The following is a 20,167-nucleotide window of genomic DNA, read 5'->3' as shown; positions in this document are numbered from 1 at the left end:
CAGAAAATTTAATTTTCCATAAAAACCTGGACAATTATTTGCTGGCAGAGGGGAGGTGTCCTGTGACCCCAAATCCCTGCTGGGGTGCACGGGTGTCCCTGCAAGGGTCAGGGTGGAGGAGCTCAGGTTGGGTTTGGTGGATTTTGGAGAGCTGCTCCTGGCAGCTCCCTCCTCTCTTTCCCAGCTCTCTGGCTGCTGGATTGTCCACGAGCACAAGGCCATTGCCATGGAATTATGGATGGATAAAACAGAGCAGGTGTTTCCTCCCGGGGTTCAAGTTACCAAACCCATCAGGACATTCCAACTTGTTGGATTTTAAATTCCCTGATCCCCAGGAGCAGAGCGATTTCCCAGCTTCGGGGGCTGACATCCACGACAAGGATCACAGGTTCTCCTTGTGCAGAGGGATCTGCTGGAGAGGGTGTTGAGCCCCAGTGCAGTTCCTGCTCTGGAATGGGAATTGCTGTGCAGTTTTGGAGCAGGGCATGTTGGAGCTGGCTGATTTCTTTGGCAGATGTCTGGTGCTGTTACATCATGCCCAGCCCTCGGAGCTGCCAGGGCTTCCGAGGGCTCCGTGGGGCTTGGCCAAGGGATGCCCTGCTCTTCCCACTCCCCTGCTCTGGGAGAACAAGCATTTGCCATAAGGAGCTGTCAGCAGGCTCTGCCTCCCCCAGATCCTGGGAAGCCCTGGTGGGGGGGAAGAGCCAGAGGAAATCTGAAATCTCTGCTGGGTGGGAGCTGTCAGTGCACTCCTGAGCAGCGTGGGGGGGGGATATTTGCTGGGGATAAGTGACCTTTTACTGCTTGTGCAGGCATTCCAGGGGTTTATTTTATTAATCCATTCTGTTTTGCTACCTGAGACCTCTGCCAGTGCTTCCAGGTTGTTGATCCCTCTCTGGGGGATCCACACCAACCCTGAGTGTAATTCTGCTGAGAGCACTGCACTGGGAGCCAGGCTTTGTAAAACTGCAGCTCAGGGGCAGGGCTACAGCTAGCTGAACCCAAGGCCAGTGGAGAGAGATGCTTTAGAAAAGGAAATGCTGCCTGCAGCCCTCAGAGCCTGGGGCTGACCGACGGCAGAGCGAAGGGAAACCTCCTCAGCTGGCTTCTGTGGCTCTGGCAAGCACAAACAGGGAGGAGCAGCTGGGGTTTGAATTGTTCCCCCCTGCACTAACAGACTGAGGTTGGGTCAGTGATAAAAGCCTGGCTGAGGGGTGTTTTTGGGGGGTGTTTCAGGGGGTCACAGCTGAACATCTCTGTGTATGTGGGTGCTTCAAGCTGACCTTTCAATTTCCCTTTCTTATTCCAGGAGCTACGTGGGACAGCCAATGTTTCCCTTTGGTCCTGTCTGCTGCTGTGACAGCCTCGTGTGAGTAAGGGCTGGATTTGGTGAAGGTGTGTGTGTGTGTTTGCAGCTCCTGCTCTGCCCACCTCCCTTCCCCCTCCGTGTCCTGGGGCACAGCCCCCAGCAGGATGGGGAATAAAACCAGTGGTCTCTTGGGAATAAAAACGTTCAGGATTCTTGGAGCTGCAGAGTGGAATGTTTATGTGAGAGCCCCTGTCAGCAGCTGCATGTTTTATCCAAGCCAGCAAGGCCAGGAATGTTTAAGGAACGTGGCAGCACTAAATCGGGACAGTCGGTCGCTAATCTTTGCAAAGATACAAAACTGATTAAACAAGAAGATTTGGGGCAGCCTGGAAGTTGCACTCTAAGGGTGACCCAGGCTTGCAGAGGCTCCTCTGTGGCCCCTGTTCCTGGCCACACTTCCCCTGTGTGGTCACTCCAAATTGCTGCCAGCTGGCCCCTTCCTGCTGGGGGGGGTTGTGTGTGCTGCTCCTGCCTTCTGACCTCGCAGGGAATGTCTGTGCTGTGTGCACATCTCTGGAGTGGCACTCAGAGGGAGCAGTGCAGGGAGTTTGAACAGCAGAGAGGAGAGACTCTGTCCTTCAGTGCCTCCCTCCCGACCACAGAGCCCATAAATGAGTCTGAGTCTCCTTGCCCTGTTGTGTTTGAGGTTTTCCTGCCTCTGTTCCAGACATCAGGTTATGGTGTGTTTCCAGCTAGACAAATAGGAGCTGTTTTTTAGTTCTAGGATAAGTTTTGTTGTTTTATTTTTTTTCCAGCCCAGTGGTTTTGTAGTGCGGTGCCTTCACAGAGACAGAAACAGAGGAGAAAAACACGATTTAAAAAATGTCAGCGTCATAAAGGAAGAGGAATGAAACCAGAGGAGGGCTGTAGCATCAGAGTGAGCGTGCCACTGTGTGAACATGTGGCAGGGCAGCCAGTTAACAGAAAATGACAGTGAAACTGGGTGATATTTCCAGTCTCCCCAGGGGGAAGGCACATGTGGTTTACAATGGATAATGAAATGTTATGGTTTTAATGTCTAATACGTTAATTCTGCCAGGGCAGTAATCCCGAGGTTCCAATCCACGTTTAAGTTGGAAAGATATGCACAGGCTTTTATTGAGGACATAAACCACAGTGCATTTAAGGCAAAACAACAGAACGATGGATGGGAGAGAGGATGTGCTAGATGGTATATGCTCTCTCTGCCGCATGATGAGCGAGGTGCTAGGCGAGAGTAGGAGGTGCGCGGCGCGTAGACGCGTAGGAGGCGCGGTCGCGGGGTAGAGTATGCGAGACGCGTGTAGGCGAGGCGAGGAGTCGGCGAGGAGCTGAGAAGGGAAGGCGGGGAGAGGAGCGCGTAGCGGGCGAGGCTAGTCGAGAGAGAGTGAGAGGGCGCGGCGCTAGGCGAGTTCGCGGTGCGCGTCGCGGCGCGGAGAGGCGCGGAGGATGCGCGGCGCGGCGCGGCTCGTTCGGCGCGGTGCTGTGCGCGGCGCGGGTGGGCTCGGCGCGGTGAGGTCGAGTAGAGGATTGGAAGCGGCGTCGGTCTTGAGTCGATCGTCTCTGTTCTATCAAATACTGACTGGTGCCACAGGGGCTGCTGCCCTGAAGCCTGGTGCTTCTTCCATGGCAAACACAGAAGTTAACCCCTTTTTCCCCCAGTTTTGGGAGGGACATACCATGTGTGATGGTTTTGTGCTTGTCTGGGTTTTGTAAGAGCAAATCTCGAGCACTTTTAGCTTGAACCACCCGCAGGGGCCAGTGGCTGTGGATCAGCCCCAGGTCCTGATGCAGAGTGTAACCCGTGTGTTGTGCACCTGGTTCACCCTACTCCAGCCCCAATTCCCTCCTGTGCTTCCCTGCCAGTGGTGGAGAAGTGGCTCTGAGCCTGAGCTGGCCTTTTAATCAGGGCCATGTGTTCCCCTCCCCTCCTTGCAGCAGCACCAGGGCTTTGCTCCGTGCACAGCGAGCGAGTTCAGGGAGCCAAAGTGGCCAGAAAATAAAATTGTGGTGTTTGGGCCTGCTGTGTTTTGGGAGCCAGGCTGCTGGAAGAGGCAGGCAGGATGTGGCAGCCCTGATGTGGTCACTTTTGGAGAGCTCTGGGAGGAAGGAGGTGTCTTGGAGCCTGTTTGGCTCTCTTTGTCCCAGCAGTGCCATCAGAAGAGTGCAGTAATAGATGGACACCCTTGGTTTGAGCTTTCCTTGCCAGCTCTGGGGCTGTGCTGCTTTGCTTTTAGAGCTTCTCCACTGGTGTCCTGCAAGCTGATGTCCCAGGGGACACCTGCTGTAGGGACCAGGGGGGAAGGAGGAGGGAGGAAGAGGAAGCTCCTCCTGGAGAGGCTCTGGATCCCCTGATGGGGAGCAGGAGCCCTCCTGAGCTTTCCTGTGCCCACTCTGCCTCCCCAGGGGTGTTACTGAACTGGGAGGGGAGGGATGCTCACACCCTCTGAGCTGGCCTGGCCTCAGCTCAGGGGAGCTCTGCAGCACCCCAAAATGAGGAACGAGGTTATTTCTGTCGGGCAGTTCCCTCCTGTGACCCAGCCTGGCTGCACTGGGGGAAGTGGGCCACCTTATCAAAGCCATTTCTCCAAGGGACCCAGCCCAGCATTCTCGACATGCCTCAGCACACTTCTGCTTTTGGGCAATCAGTGCAGCCCCCGAAACTGAGCTCTTCTGTTCCTCTGCAGGGCTCTGGCTCTCCCTGCCTGTTTACTGCAGCTTCAGTGCCCCTGCAGCACCACCCATGCCATGCCCTGTGCATTAATCACGCCTGTCTGGTGTGTTTGGGGGGAGCAGAACCCAGGGAAAACAGCTTTGGTCACAGACTTCCACAGGGCAGGATCTGCCCTCAGCAGATCTCAGAGCTGGAGCAGTGACAGCAGGCAGCATTGGAGCCCCCCTCCCAAATGTTGTGTTTAATCCTAAAGCTGGCTTTAGCAGCCAAGTAACAGACAAATGCTGAAAAGCCTCGTAAGAAGTAGGAGGAACAGGCAGGACTTTAAAATAAACCCCAAAAGTACAAATGAGGAAAAGCAATCAGCAGTTCTGGAACTATTCTGATTTTCAGAATGCAAGGCTTTTGCCAGGAACAGGGAGGGTCTCTGCCCTTGAGCTTGCTGGAGAAGTTACTCTGTGCATGAACTCTCAGTCTCAGGGGTCACTCAGAGCAGGGATGGCTCTCTGAGCCTCCAGCCTCACATTTGCACAGAAGGCAAGCTCACACAGCAGTGGCACTGCAGGGTGCAGGCTCAGGTGAGACTCTAAAGCCCTTCCAGAGGTGAGTGTGCAGCTGCTGTCTGTCAGGGCTGCTCCAAAAAGTAGTTTGGAACAAGGTTTAAGAGGCTCTTTGTTTTGTTTTAAATGTGCTGGTACCAAAAGATAGCCAAAGGCTTCTGACTGCAGTTCAGAGAAGATGCCTCCAGTTGCTCCATGCTTTTCTTTTGCACTTGTTCTGCCTGTCCTGTCCTTGTCCTGCTGGCCATGGACAAGAGTCATTGTTTAAAGGTGTTCCCTGGTCGAGATCTCTGCCTCATGGGTGGTCCTGGGCATTTGGGATGTGTTTGGGGAGTTCTGAGCTTGGGGTCACCCTGTCAGTCAGGTGGGGTCCTCCCAAAGCAGGATCAGCTCTGGGACCAAAGCAGGCTCCTCTCCAGGGTTTGAACCTTCCAGTGGTGGAGCAAGCTCAAGCTCTCCTGAGAACCTGATCCCACCTCCCTTTTTGCCAGGAGATCTCGGTGTGTCCCAGCTGCTGTGCCAGTGGTTCCCTGTGTCCCACTGGAACAGGGTGCACCACTGTGGGTGCCTGGCAGAGGCCACAGAGGGATGCAAACTGTGCTTTGGAATGAAGGGTTTGTGCTGCTGAGCAGCACAGCGCTGGCAAACAGAGACAGGGAAATGGAATTATTTGGGATGTTGTGGCGTGGCTTTGAATGAGGGGAGGGTAAATAAGGGAGGGTTGGAAATCAGCATTTGCTTTCATGGAAAGCTGTGTTGCTCTTTCAATTAAATAACTTGATGGCAGTTTTAAGAAGGAAAAAGACCCCTCAAGGCAGCTTAGAACCAGTGAGTAGGAAAGGAGGAGCAGGGGAGGCAGTGAGAGATGTGGTCAGTCCAGTTGTGCCAGCTGGAATGGCTCTATCCCTGAGTCAGCCTGTGACAGTCGGTGCTGGTGGCCCTCTGGGCAGCACCTGAGGTGCAGATCTCTGCTCCCCCCGGGGGCTTTGGGTCAGGGCCCCCAAGAGAGGTGTTCACAGTGTGCTCCCTGTGCCCTGCCCTGGGCCGGGGAGCTTGAAACCAGGTCAGGAATCTTTTCATTGAGGTGACATTGAGGGGAGATCTGTTGGGTGTTTTTTTTTTTCCTTTTCAAACCATCTGGCTGTAATAGGAGGAGTAAATTGGAGCTTGTTTTCTAAAAATGAGAACATGTGCAGTCAAGCAGCATCGTTTATTTTTGTGCAGCACATCTAAAAGGGGCGCGAGTCTGCCTCGTTCCAGCGCGCATCCGGCTGCTCCTGCCCTCTTCCCTGGGCTCCCTCCCCTCCCCTCCCTGCTCCCAGCTCTTGGCACCGAGCTGCCCAGGGAGTCTCTGGGGTTGGGATGTGCCAGTCGGCTCCACAGGGCGGGGGAAGGTGCCAGGGACACCTGGAGGAGGCTGTGAGCGGGTGGCTGCGGTGCTGCTCTGGTCCCTGCTCCCTTGGGAGCCTCCCTTGGGGTGGGACAAGGAGGGAGCAGGGACACACAGGGACACCTGTGGCACCCTCCTGCCAATTGACAATTGGATGGGCAGGGAAGGAGCAGCTGCTCACAGTTGTTTCCTTTGGTTCTGCTGGGAGTGGAGAGCATTCCCCTCTCAGTTACTGCCTCCAGCACCCGAGGAGGAATCATGGAATCACAGAATCATTTAGGCTGGGAAATACCTCTGAGACCATGGAGTCCCAGCTGTGCCCTATGCCCACCTTGTCCCCAGCCCAGGGCACTGAGTGCCACATCCAGGAGTTCCTGGGACACCTCCAAGATGGGCTCTCCAAACCTCCCTGGGAGAGTTCCAGTGCCTGAGCACCCTTTCCATGGGGAAATTCCTGCTGTGCCCACCCTGGCCCAGCTGGAGGCCATTCCCCTCCTCCTGTCCCTGTTCCCCCTGGCTGTCCCCTCCTGGCAGGGAGCTGTGCAGAGCCCCAAGGTCCCCCTGAGCCTCCTTTTGTCCCTTCCTCCCTGGTGTCCCCTCCCTGTGTTTGGGCAGCTCTGCAGTTGTCCAGGGCAGGGGAACAATCTGCCCAAAGTGTCTTTTATTCCACCAGGACCATGCAGGAGATGAGGATAACACTTGCCTTGCAGAGCATCGTGGAAGTTAATTTGCTAATTATTTACAAAGCACATCAGAGTGCTGCTTCAGTTGTACACAGGGTTATGATAACATCTAATTAGTAATTCCTTATGACACTTCATTTTCTTTCTGCCATAAATATTGGCCTAATGTAGGGGCAGCCCTGCCTGTGCTTGTCATCCCAGCACCTCAGAGGGAATAAAAAAAGCTGGATTTGGTTTGTAAATGGTGCCTCTTTATCCCCCTCCTCCTCTCCCACCTGACCCACAAAACCTCTGACCTCTTTGGTGAGCTGCTGCTGGTGTCCATCCATGGGTCACTGCTTGGGGAGGACTCACCCCTTCCATGGAAATCTCATCCCTCTGGAAAACCCCCTGCTCTTCCCTGCTTTCCCATCCTTCCCAGCCTCACAGCTCTGTGCCCTTTCCTGCTGGGCAGGGGCAGGTGAGGGATGAAGGGCAGGACAGGAGGAGCTGCCATGGGAAGATCTCTGCCCTCCCTTTCTGTGGGACCTGGACCAGGAGCTGGGATAACAAGGTACAAGAGTTTCTCTCCCAGCTGTTCCCTTCCTTTCTCTCTGTCTTTGCCCAGGTTTGGATCCTACACTGAGCTCTTCTGTTCCAAGGTGTGTGTGCAGCCTCCTGTCTTTGCTTTGGCCAGCGTGGAGAGGAGATTTTGCCTTGTAGTGTGTTGTTTTCCTCTTCTCCAAATAAGTAAAAGTCAGGGACCTTTGCTGCCCATCACACATTGCTGGTTTTGCTCAGCTGTGAGTGGCTGAGGGTGTCAATATCCTGAGTGTTTAATGCCTCAGTGCAGCGAGTCCAGAAGCTTGTGATACCTATTTTTAGTGCTGAAAAGTTTTGACAGCTAAAGTTAAAGCTGCATTATCCATCACTTGACAGCCTCGTCAGCAGCGTGCAGCTTGTCACTCTCGCTCAGAGCTGCTCTTCCCAATGAAATTAAAACTATTGGCAGGGATGTGGTGCAAGTGTGTCAGAACGCAGCATGAGAATGACAGCAGCTACTGCCTGCTTTAAAAAAAAAATGTGAGAGGAGGTGTTTGCATTAGAGGTCTTGAGTAAAATGTTCCTCCTTGAGCGTTCCTGTGGAAAAAGGAAGCAGGCCCTGTTCTGTTCAGCTCTGCCCAACCTTTGGATAACTCTCCCAGGGTGGGATTGTTGGGGTGTCTGTACAGGGCTGGATGGTCCTTGGGGGTCCCTCGGGTGTCTGCAAAGCCAAACCCTTAAATTTGCCAGCCAAAACCTGAAATTCCAAGTTGTGCTTGGGCCAGAGGTGGTTCCTGCCTCTTGTCACTTGTCTGGGTTTCGCAGGCAGAGGTGCTGGCTCGCTGCCACCATCCACTCCCTGGAGCTCATTAGGGGCCTTTTTCAGCTCCCCTTGTAGCCACACAGCAGGGATCAGCTTTCCCAGGAGCTGATATATCTGCTGACCTCTCCAAAGGGGAAAAAAACCCTCCTGTAATTCATTACCTGACTTCTGTAGAGGCTGAAAGGGAACTATTTGTGACTGAACAATACTTGCCTTTCACAGCTCCCTTCCTAATCCCAAATAGAAACATGAGGCTGAGAGAACCTTTCTGATAGCAGGGAGTGTGGATACATTCAACCCAGTATAACTTTTCATGGCATTAATGTTCTGTAATTGCCAGGTGTTGGTTTGCAGGTTTTTGTTGGACAAAGCGAAGGCAGGCAGTGTTAAACATCAATTTGAGGGGGTAGAAACAATTCTGATGGTGGGGTGATGGTTTTCCATCAGTGAGGTGCTGCTTCACAGAGGTTGAAAGCTGAGGTTTCAAAAAAAACAATGCAGCCAAGTCAACTTTCTTCTTCAGTTTATGACTGAATACAGGGTGGCTCCAGCCAAACTGTCCCAACGCTTTGCTCCTGCCAGGTGTGTCAGAGTGGGATTCCACACACAGAGTGGGATTCCAGGGTGGAAGCCAGTGCATGGCTTGGCCACATCATCCACAGGGAACTTGGAAGGCCAGGTTATGTGTGTAGGGCTGCAGTTTTTCCAGGATTCCCTGGAAAAGGGCACCAGTGTCCCAGTGACGTGTGCCCAACATCATCTGTGCTTGCGGGATGTTTGGAGAAGCAGCAGAACTGGCCTGCAATCAGCTCCTTGGTGTTCCCTGGGGATTTCCTGAGGGATGATTAGTGCTGGTGGGCCCCAGGTTGATCAGAGGGGGTGATGATCACCTCAGGAACTCCACATGACTCGCAGAAGGACCCGGACTGGCTCCACCTGTCTGGGTGGTGGAGGCAGAACGCTCCTCCGAGGCCACCTGCGTGTGCAGGTGAAAAATAGGACAGATAGAATCATGAATTTTTGAAGCACCTTGGCTTTGTAAAGTAAGCCTTACTTAAGGAGATACGGTCTGCAGAGCCCAGTGTGAGCGGGGCAGATGCTCCTCGTATCTCACCTTGCTGCTGCGCTCAGGGTGACTCACTGGGCTGCAGTGCCTCCCTCTCCTCTGCCCCAAGTGCTAATCCATTGTTAAAATGATATGAACTCCTCATGCCTGCTAATTAGCAGGTGTGCCAGGGTGTGAGAGGCCCAGGATGTTAATTAGGGTTGATAGAAACACCTTTATGCAGGATACAGACCTGGGTTGTGTCTCCTTCCTTCCACCACAGAGAAGGGCTGTGCTCTGGGACCTTCCTCCTCTGGCCTCTGTGGTGGGATCCGTGTTTGGGGAGCCAGAACCTCCCTGGAAGCTTCACAGAGTCACAGAACCTCCCGAGCTGGAAGGGCCCCACAAGGACCAACCAGTCCCATCTCAGTCCCTGCACAGACACCCCAGCAATCCCACCCTGGGCATCCCTGGAGAGCTCTCCAAAGGCTCCTGGAGCTCTGTGGGGCCGTGCCCATGCCCTGGGGAGCCTGGGCAGTGGAAGAACCTTTTCCTGATATCCAGCCTGACCCTCCCCTGGCACAGCTCCAGCCGTTCCTGGGTCCTGTCATAGGGAGCAGAGGTCAGAGCTGCCCCTCAGGAGGAGCTGCATCCCCCCTGGAGGGCTGACCTAAACCTTCTCCATTCAGGTGGGATTCATCCTGCCAGAAGGATGGAAGGAGAAGAGACCTTTCCCGGTGGTGTCATTGCTCAGCTGAGGAGGAGAGGGTTGTTTTGTGCCCTGCTACAGGGCAGAGCTCAGGGCTGCTGCTGGGAGCTGCTGGAGGTGCCATTCCTGCCATTCCATCCCACTCCTCTCAGAGCTGGGCCATTCCAGGCAGAACACACCGGGCTGTCTCCCAGCAGGTTTGGTAGTTCCTGGCTGGCACAGGGCTGTTCACACCAGCTGGCTCGTGCCCTCGGAGGAAGCCCACATCCAAAGGGAGTGTCCCTGTGTGTCAGCAGGGCCAGGAGCCAGGGCCAGGCCTGGGAGTGCCTGTTCTCCCCACGGAGATCCCACTCTGATGGCAGCGATCCTATTGCGATGGGAAAGATCCTGTTCCAACGGGAGTGATCCCATTCCAACAGGAGCGATCCCGCTCTGATGGCAGTGATACTGTTCCAGTAGGAGAGATCCGGTTCTGATGGGAGTGATCCCACTCCTACGGCAGCGATCCCATTCTAATGGGAGGGATCCCACTCCAGTGACAGCGATCCTATTGCGATGGGAGTGATCCCCCTCCAATGGGAGCAATCCTGTTGCGACAGGAGCGATCCCACTCTAAGGGCAGCAATCCTATTGCAATGGGAGTGATCCTGCTCCGATGGGAATGATCCTGCTCCAATGGGAGCGATCCCACTCTGATGGCAGTGATCCTATTGTGATGGGAGCAATCCCACTCCGATGGGAGCAATCCCGCTCTGACGGCAGTGATCCCGTTCCAATGGCAGTGATCCTGTTCCAATGGCAGTGATCCCGTTCCAGGGCAGTGATCCCACTCCGACAGGAGCAATCCACTCCGATGGGAGCAATCCCGCTCTGACGGCAGTGATCCTGTTCCAATGGCAGTGATCCTGTTCCAATGGCAGTGATCCTGTTCCAATGGCAGTGATCCCATTCCAGTGCAGCGATCCCACTCTGAGAGGAGCAATCCCACTCTGATGGGAGAGATCCCGCTCCGATGGGAGTGATCCTGCTGTGACGGTAGCGATCCCACTCCAGTGGCAGTGATCCCGTTCCAATGGCAGCGATCCTGCTTCAATGGGAGCGATCCCACTCTGACAGGAGCAATCCCACTCTGATGGCAGCGATCCTATTGTGATGGGAGCGATCCTGCTCTGATCCCAGTCCAATGGGAGTGATCCCACTCTGACAGGAGCAATCCCACTCTGATGGCAGTGATCCTATTGCGATGGGAGCGATCCCACTCTGATGGCAGTGATCCTATTGCAATGGGAGCGATCCCACTCTGATCCCAGTCCAATGGGTGTGATCCCACTCTGATGGCAGTGATCCTATTGCAATGGGAGCGATCCTGCTCTGATCCCAGTCCAATGGGAGTGATCCCACTCTGACAGGAGCGATCCCACTCTGATGGCAGTGATCCTATTGCGATGGGAGCGATCCCAGTCGGATGGCAGCGGTCCCTGGGCGGTGTGGGAGCTGTGCCCTGTTCCAGCGGGCCGAGCCCGAGCGGCCCCGCAGGCAGGCACAGCAGAGGGCAGGCACAGCAGAGGGCAGGCACAGCAGAGGGCAGGCACAGCAGCCCCCGTGGCCCTCTGAGTCACGGCTGGCTCGCCAAACCTGCTCGTCTGCTCGGGGTTTGCGAGTTCCCAGCGCTGAAAGCTGCTCTCCCGTTTGTTTGTCGGCAATGGGAGCTGCTGGTTCGCTCATTCGGGGTTTAAATCCACCACAGTGCTGAGGATTGCTGAGTGGTGCCCAGGCCAAACAGTGTCTGATCCCATCCCTCCTCCAGCCCTTTGCTGCTGCCCAGGTGGAGCAGCGCTCCGGTGCTCCTGGGGTGTGCCTGTGGTCACGGGGGACCTCGTGCTGGACGTGGGTGGATGTGTGGGAAACATCTGAGGTGAGGAGTTAAACCCCAGGTGCTGTTTGAAGTGGGCTCAGACTCGCTGCTCACTCCTGTTCCTAGTCACGGGGGCTGTAAGGATGGCTGTGCCACGTCAAATTGCTTCTCTGATAGCTTGTCCCTGTCCCAAAATAGAATCATCTCCTCCCTTGCTGAGCACCCAGGCTGTGGAACCCCACAGCCTCACTCCAGCTGTTAAATCCTTCCAGAGCCACAGCTGTCTGTCCAGCCCTGGGTCAGAAACGGGCTCCTGCACGTACCTGTTGCCTTTTTATTTTATTATTTTCCTCGTGGTTCTGTCCTTTTCCCAACTTGTGGGCACTGCTGGGTTGCAGAGGGCTGGACTGCAAGGGCAGGGGTATTGCTCAATACTCGGTATGTGTGCAGCACCATGCAGAGTTGTAGATGTTAATTTGTTAATTGATTTGATTTCTGCTTGTAAAGAATATTGACTGTGTTGTCTGCTTCTTTTTCAGAGCAGTTTCATACCTGTTTTTCTCGTCCCATGTACGTGGTGCAGGGGGAAGTTGGGGGATAAATACAGATGGGCTGGGTTTTGTGTTGGTATTTCTTATTTATAGCAACCATTAGCCAGCCCTGCTCTGGAAGCTGCTGCTGCTCAAATCTTAATCCAGAGACGGTTATGTGGAAGTAGGGAATTAAGTAAAACCAGATGGATGTAATTCCTAATTCCCTATCCTGGAAAACCTTCTGCACCTGTGGGCAGCTGACCGGGAACAGCTGCGGGTGTGTTTTTAAGGAGTCCCCTCCAGAAGCACCATCCCATACGGACCAGGGAAACCCTCGGGGTGCTGGGCGAGTGGAGGGCAGAGGCAGAACGCACAGGCTGGGTCAGAATGTTTTATTTTCTGTCTCCTGGTGAGCCGGTGCCTGCGAACACAGCTGAATCCCGAGGGCTGTGCAGCCGGCATCGGGAGCCAGCCGCCTCTCCGGGCTCCCGGGGATGGAGTTCTTGGCTGCTCTCGCAGCGCCGGTGAGTTGAAGTCACCCCGGAGGGATGTCCTTAGGAATTCAGATTTCAGGAGCCGGCGGGGCTGAGTGGCAGCTCGTCTGAAGCCTGTGACGGGAGGAATTAATCAGCAGAGGGAGGGAGGAAGAGACGGAGGGAGGGAGGAAGGGAGGGATGGCAAAACCCCAACCCTTCAAACACACCCAATTGACCCATCTCATCTCAGCGTGAAACTTCGCGAGTTACACCCACTCCGGAGCGGCGGGGGAATGCACTGCCGGCGCTTCCTCCTCGCTGCTAGCGTTGGCTGGGGCTCGGCAGGCAGGAAAGGCGAAGATGTTTGTGCTGCTGATGATGAGCGGTGAGAGCCGGGCGGGCTGCCGGAGCCGGGGAAACGCCTTGGGGATGCGGCACCGTCGGGCTGAGTGCGGCCGTGTGTCCGGGAGGGCTTTCCTCTCCCCATTCCCGTCTTGTGCGGATAGAGGGGGTGCTTTCTGTGAGTTGTGTGTAGTGGGGTTCGCAGGTGCTGTTTGCTTCTCCAGGGTTTGTGCTGCTCGGAGCTGACTGAATGGGAGCCGGGGAGTTCACAGCTGAATTCCCTAAGAGAGAAAATGTGGTATCGTGTTACTGACTGGAGATGTTCCCTTCTCCAGCTGTCTGGCTTTATTTTCCGTAATTACAGGTTGCCACGCTCTTTAATTGTTGAAAATGAGCCCAGTGAAAGGTTTCAACTTGACTGCAGCTCTGCTGGGTGTCTGTGCAGGGCAGTGCTGCTCCCTTTTGGGGGGGCTCGCACCTCCCAAAGATTTGGGACTGGGGGAGCCTCGTCCCTGTCGAGCTGCTCATTTTCCTCCTGGTTCCTTCAGCGATGCCTTATCAAGTTATTTAATATCCCGGGTGCTATCTCTGAATCTAAATTGCCTAATTCTTGGGTCGGTGACAGGAAATGTGAGCACAGAGCCCTGGCTCTGCAATTACTGTGACTAAGCATCGGGGCTGAGCCCCGAGCAGCAGGGCTGTCTCCTGGCCCTGCTCCTGTCCTGTCCCGGCTGCCCAGCCCGACCTGCTGTCCCCAGGGCTGCTGTGACAATGTCAGGGATGGCTCCTGCTTCCCCAGGGCCACGGACAGGGTTCAGCCCTGACTCAGGGCCGTGCAAGCCACCAGCTGTGAGTAATCCTCCGGGCCAGAGGAGATCATACCTTTTTCTAGGAGCTAAGTCACTCTGGAGCTGTTGCAAATGTGCTTTCAGAGTTTGGTTCCATGTAGCAGAGCCCCGTGGCTGAGCTGGCTGTAGGTTCCCTGGATGGTGTTTGAGTATTGCAGGAGGGATTTACATTTCCACACGTGGAACGAAGCGAGCAGGTTTGGTGGGTGCCACTGGCTTGCCTGTTTTTCCCCCATCCTTTCAGAGTTTAAAGTGATCTGTGCATTATGGAAAAGGGGTGGCGAATTGCTGTGCTCAGCAGGGCACGCGGAGCTCAGGGATCAGGTGCCCAAATCCTGCTTGTGCTTCCTGGGGAACCTGCTCTTTAAAGGGTGCCTGGCTGGTTCCTAACTTGTTTTGAGGCAGAAGCACTTCATTTTTCCAAAATGCCTGACAGAAAAATATCTGCCAAACCACAAATCTGCATCATTGAAGCGTTGGCTTGAGCTTAATGCTTTTGCTCTGGGAAATCAGTGGTAGGACTCCTGCTGGAATTGGTGTTGAGAAGAAGCATTGATTTTGCAGTGGCAGCAGTGTTTGGAGCAGACTCGTTTGTCTCTAATGAAGTTACACACCGTGGCTTGACTCGTAGGTAATGGCTGTTTGGAAAGGAGCCCCCAGGTAAACACAGCTAGTTCCCTGCAGGATCAGTGACTGGGCTGCTCCAGGGAATGCCTGGGAATCCTCCTGCCCGAAGCTGGGGCAGGAGGATGAGGTGGCAGCACTGGGAGCTCCCAACAGGTTGGCTTGGGCTAAACTGTGAGCTCACTGTGTGCGTCAAGCAGAGACACCTCACTGCTTCCCTCTGGCTCTGATGAGCTCCCCAGTGCTGGTCTTCTCCCAGCTGTGAGGGTTATTAGCTCAAAAAATTAAAGGGTCCTTGATGGGGGACAAAAAAAGGCCGCTGGAATAAAATACCAGCTTCTAAATAATTAATTGTAAAGCGAAATGCAGTGCAAAAGTAACAGTGGCATTGAGGTTTTGCAGGAATTCATCAAGGAGGAGGATGAAGCTGTACTGATGTGTCTTCCTGGGTATTATTTCGTTAAACTGGCGACTGTGCAGAGCATTCCAGGGAGTTTTATGGCTCAGTAATCCATTGCTGGATGAGGGGAATACATTATTTATAGATCAGAGTGTTTTAACATCCTCGCATGGGGTTGTTTAAGGAGGTCAGAACGCAGAGCAGTGGGAATGGGATTAGCCCAGCTGTGCCACAAGCAGGGGGCCAAGGGGGAACTCACCACCTAGATCTTCGTGTTTTCATTGTGCCTCCCGAGGCACAGGTCACAGCAGAGTTAGGGGTTTCTAGAAGCAGGATGGAGTTTTTATTGCTTGTGACATCTCAGATTCCAAGTGAGCTGGAAAGAGACACGAGCATCCTTCTGCCTGGTTCAGCAGCCTCGCTCTCGGCTGCGTGTTTGTGTTCCCAGAGGGATGCAGGCAGAGGGCTTGGGGAAGGGGGGATGCTGTGGGGGCTGCCAGCCCCTCCTCCCTTGCTGGGGCAGGAAGCTGTGGTGCTGCTCCACGTGTGAAGGCTTTCTGCATGCCGTGTCCCAGAGGCACAGCCCTGTGAGCCGGCACTGGGGCTGCCAGACAGGTGCTGGATTCACTGCAGAGTGCTTTTAGTGGAATTGCTTCTTGAGGCTTCCAGTCAGGCTTGCCATGAGAGCTGGCATGTGATGTTCTCAGGCTGCTCAAAAAGCCCTCACAAAGCCAAGCAGAGGAATGATCTGGGCAGGGGAAGGGGGTGCCCATCAGGCAGGACCTGCAGGCTGAGCCCAGGGAGAGCTCTGGTCCTACGAAGGGGCTCTGCTGCTGGTTTGCCTCAGGAATCTCCCTGCTTCCAGCACCCACAGCAGTTCCCACTCTGCCTTTGGTCCTCCCAGCAGTGAGCTCTGGGCTGGCAGGCTGGAGACTGGGAAAGCAGCAGTGGTTCAGCTCTGGCACTTTGTAGTAGTGTCTAGGCAGATGTCCCATGGTGGCACTCAGTGGTCTCTTTTCCAGCTGGAACAGCTGGATGATCCCGTGGTTCTAGGGTTAGCTAGGAGCCCAGGCTCCTGGTGATGTGACAGAGCTCAACCAGCGGCCAGGCATTCTCTGGAAGAGCTGTGTGCCCCTTGTTAGGAGGAGCACAGAGAATGTGCCATGGTGCCAATTGAGCAAGACTGGTCACCTCGCATTGCCAGAGTGCCCCTGAGTTACAGGGAGTGAGCAGCAGCTCTGGAAGCTCCTGGGGCTGACCACAAATCACCCTGCACACGTACATCCTGCTGGGAGGGCACGAGTGTCTGCAGGCAGGGACGTGGCCCAAAAATCTGCCGTGGGGACACAGGAATGTGGAAGTCACCATGGGCGTGCTCTCCTGTGGGTGTAAGGGCAAGAGGGGTGCCAGTGGGCAGCCACGGGCTTGGCAGCAGCTGTGTTTATTTCTGAAGGGGCAGAAACAGTTGTTTTCTTCTGAAAGCTGCTCTGCACTCCTGTTTGTGTTTTCCCATCCAGACAATTTGGAAGCGATGGGCTCAGTTTCTCCTGAGAGGTGCAGAAGAATGAGTCACTTGTTGAGGGGATGTGATACTGGGTGATAAGTGCAGAACCAGCTCTGGAATAGCAGCGTCTTTCTGCAAGAGGTGTTTTTCCTGTGTGTGTAGGGAAGTGTCCCTTTCAGCTGGTGCTGGAGATGTTGTCCCCTCCAAAGATGAAGCTGGGCAGTGTAGGGCACCAGCAAGGCAGAGCTGCAGGAGCTGGAGAAGTTGCCAGACCTTTCCTGCAGCATTTTGTCCAAAGCCGGAGAGTGGTTTGGGGTCTCTGAAATAGCAGAAGTTGGACAGAAGAAGGGAAGTGTGTAGGTTTTGCATTGATACCTTCTTCCCTTGTTTCTGGGGGATGCCAGGATCTCCCTCCACGCCTTAGACTGCCCAGTGGCAGTGCTGAAATACTGGGGCAGGAGGTTGGATTCATGTGCTGCTGTAACACTCAGCAGCCCCCCTGCCCTGGCTCTCCCAGGGGAGCACCCAGCCCAGTCCCTCTCACTGGGAGAACAAAGCTCCTTGTGCTGTCTGCTTCCCAGCTGGGAATTGCCTGGCTGCTCATTTGCATTCCCTGGGTGGGGAAGGTGTGTTCAGAGCGTGCCCCAGGCCCTCAGACACTGCAGAGGAGACAAAGGCTCCCCATTGCGCAAGGACACCCCGGGAAGGGAGCTGGGAAAGGAGCTGGGAGCTGCTGGGTGCAGCCACCTCACAGGATCCATCCTTGGGGTCAGCCAGCCCCAGCTGGGCCCCATGTCCACCTTGTCCCCAGCCTGGAGCGCTGTGTGCCACCTCCAGGTGTCCCCTTGGGCACCTCCAGGAGTCAGGAGCACTGGCACAGTCTGGCAGAGCCAGCCCAAAGGTTGTGCCTGGTCCTGAATGCCTTTTTTCCCCCAGCTTTCCTTCCCTTTGCCAGTGGTTTCCCCCTCTCCTGGTGAGGGGATCCCTGGGAGAGGCCCCTGGGCAGGAGCTGGAGTGCTCCAGTTTTCCAGGGTGTGTGTGATGGCTGGGTGATGCCTGTGCAGGAATTACAGCAGTGGCTGAGAGCCCCTGTCAGGCATGCTCTGGCTGCAGGTGATGTGTAACACATGCCAGAGGTTGTTCTGGTGAAAAGTGACTGTGCTGGTTTTTTTAGCAGTAACAAAGGAGCTTTTTCTTTCTTCCTTTGCAACAATGAGAAGCTGGTGGTTTTTTTTTTTTTTTCTCTGAAGTGGGAGGAAAGTTGTGTTTTTGTTGACTTTGGTGGTCCCCCATGGTGAGTTAGAGGGTGCTGCTGTAAGAGCTCTGAGGTGGGCAGCAGAAACACACACAGCCAGCAAGGCTTGAGGCACAGTCCAGAACTCTGTGCTCTTGGAGGTTGCAGGATAAAATTTATGACAATAACAAGCCTGTGGGAGTCAGTTCCTTGCTGATTTTTTTTTTTTTCCAAATTAATCTTAATGCTTCAGTAACATCTGGATGATTGCTTGGTAATCTTTTTCTGGGAAGTGCTTTTGTGTGTGTGTGTGTACTTTGTTGTGGAGTGATAAATCACTGTAATTTACCAGCCCGGTTTTTAAAAATTTGGAAAGTCATACTGTGTGATGTGTTCCTTCGAGCTGTCATTCCTGGAGGCACCTGAGTGAATCCATGACATTTCAGCTCCTGTTTACTGCTTCCAACAGGTCTTTATGCTTGACATGGTTTCCTGAGCATGCCTTGAAGTTTGGAGTTTATGGAGAGTTTTCTAAAAGGGAAATTAAAAGGTGGAGGAGATTTGTGAAGAGGAGGAAGATGCAGCCACTTAGTTTTGCTGGAGAGCAGGAGGCTGACCCACTTTGTGCCTGCCAAAAACCTGGCACTGATCTCTGCTCTGTGACCAGTGACAGGACCCAGGGACCAGCTGGAGCTCTCTCAGGGCAGTTTAGGTTGGAGATCAGGAAAGGTTCTTCCCCCAGAGGTGCTGGCACTGCCCAGGCTCCCAGGGAATGGGCACAGCCCCAAGGCTGCCAGAGCTCCAGGAGCCTTTGGACAAGGCTCTCAGGGTCAGAGTGGGATTGTTGGGGTGGCTGTGCAGGGCCAGGAGCTGGACTGGTGATCCCTGTGAGTCCCTTCCAGCCCGGGATATTCCATGGTTCTGTGATTCTAAATGGGAGCTGGGGCTGTTCTGCTGCCTGAGGCAGGAGGTGATTCCCCCATCAGCACCAGAGAGATGGAAACGAAATAATTGCCAGTCCCAGGTGTGTGATGACAGGAAAAACAGCTCCAGCTTTGTGTGAGCCCCTGGACCCAGGCTCACATATCCTCATGTGACTGTGGAGCTCTGGTTTCAGCCCACACCAGAGCTCTGGGGTGCAGCTGCAGGATGGACCCAGCAGGGCCCTGAGCAGCTCCCAAGGTGGTCAGGCTGGATGGTGTCCCACAAGGAAGGCTCCTGCAGACAGCACAGCCCTCCTGTGAATAAAGCACAGCTACATCTTGCAAACTGCAGGAAGTGTGTCCGTGCAACGTGCTCTTTTTGCATCGTTCAGCAACGCAGAGCATGGATGGAAAGTGCTGCAGCAAATGTTTGTTTGGTGCTGAGGACAAATGTGCAAGGCAAAAAGGGCTGAAGGCTTTGAAGGAACCCAGCAGGACCCCCAGCTCCTGGACAGCACGTGGTTAGGCAGGCAGAATTGCTAATCCATGTATTGAGAGGAAAAATAACCCCTGCAGAGCAGTCTGGGATTCCAGGCTTTTCCTGTGGCTCCTGGCTGGGGGTGAAGCTGGTTCCCTGCTCATAGAGGGGGCAGGAGTGGCCATGGTATCCCATGGGGGCTTTCCTCAGGCTCAGAATCCCAGAATCCGTGAGGCTGGAAAGGAGCTCAGAGATCAGCAGGTGGAAGCTGTGCCCGATGCCCACCTTGTCCCCAGCCCAGAGCACTGAGAGCCACCTCCAGCCCTTCCTTGGGCACCTCCAGGGATGGGAGCTCCAGACCTCCCTGGGCCAATGCTTAATCACCCTTTCCTGGAGAAATTCCTTCAGATGTGCAGCCTGAGCCTGCCCTGCAGTCTGCACAGTTCCAGTGTGCTTTGCTGAGAGCCGTTGTCTGCAAGGGGAACAAGAAGTCTGAGGGATTGCCTTTGGAGTTAATTTGGGCTCCAGCCAGCCCCATTGCCAGGACACAGACCTGCCATCCCTGTGAGCCCATTCTCCCCTGCCCTGGGATGGGGTCCTAGTCTGAGCTCCAGGGTGAGAGGCTGGTCCTGCTGGTCCCCAGAACCTGCTCAGGCTGGGCTGTGCTCATCCCAGGGTTGGGTTTGATTTGCTCATCCTGTGTTTGACCTAACTGCCCGGCCCCTGTTCCCTCAGCAGCTCCAGGAGGAGCACAGCTCACCTGGCATCCACACAAGATTGCAGATATTTAGCTCTTTCAGAGCAATCTTGAACCTGCTCATCAGAGTGTGCATCTCACTTGAAGCCACTCCAGCTGTGCAGAGCTATTTTTGTACAGGAGCCCTTTGAAATTTTAATGCACTTTTTGCTTGTTGAACCCCAAAATGAGTCACTTAAGGGAGCAGCAGCAGCTTTTCAAAACCTCTGCCCACCTGTTGCTTCCACTGACTTTTCTCTAACCTGCTTTCGGAAAATGAAACACATCCAGGTGTTTCTCAGGCGTGTGATGGGATTGTTGGGCTGTCCTGTGCAGGGTCAGGAGTCACTCAGTCCTCGTGGGTCCCTTCCAATTCAGGATATTCTGTGGATCTGTGCTTCGAGGTCATGGCAGCATGAAAAACTGCTGAGAAGGAATCAAGGACCAAACCTTTTCAGCA

General features: G+C 54.5%; 1 protein-coding gene across 6 annotated transcripts in view; it reads left to right on the top strand.

Moving 5' to 3' along the window:
- The window catches only part of TIAM1 (TIAM Rac1 associated GEF 1), a 149,922-nt gene that overhangs the window by 35,904 nt on the left and 93,851 nt on the right, over positions 1-20,167 (top strand). For 4 of the 6 annotated variants that reach the window (XM_050979712.1, XM_050979698.1, XM_050979710.1 and 1 more), the window contains exon 1: positions 12,840-13,003. In XM_050979712.1, coding sequence (XP_050835669.1) covers positions 12,979-13,003 — 25 coding nt within the window. In that variant the 5' untranslated portion in view covers positions 12,840-12,978. Of the gene's footprint in view, positions 1-1,309; positions 1,370-12,837; positions 13,004-20,167 lie in introns of those variants that run through there. The other 2 variants (XM_050979703.1, XM_050979701.1) reach the window with 2 other exon arrangements.

This window comes from Serinus canaria, chromosome 1 (genome assembly GCF_022539315.1).
Source record: "Serinus canaria isolate serCan28SL12 chromosome 1, serCan2020, whole genome shotgun sequence".
NCBI classification, from domain to species: Eukaryota; Metazoa; Chordata; class Aves; order Passeriformes; family Fringillidae; genus Serinus; species Serinus canaria.
Note: the sequence above shows the minus strand (reverse complement) of the source record. Positions and strands in the feature narration are given on the sequence as shown.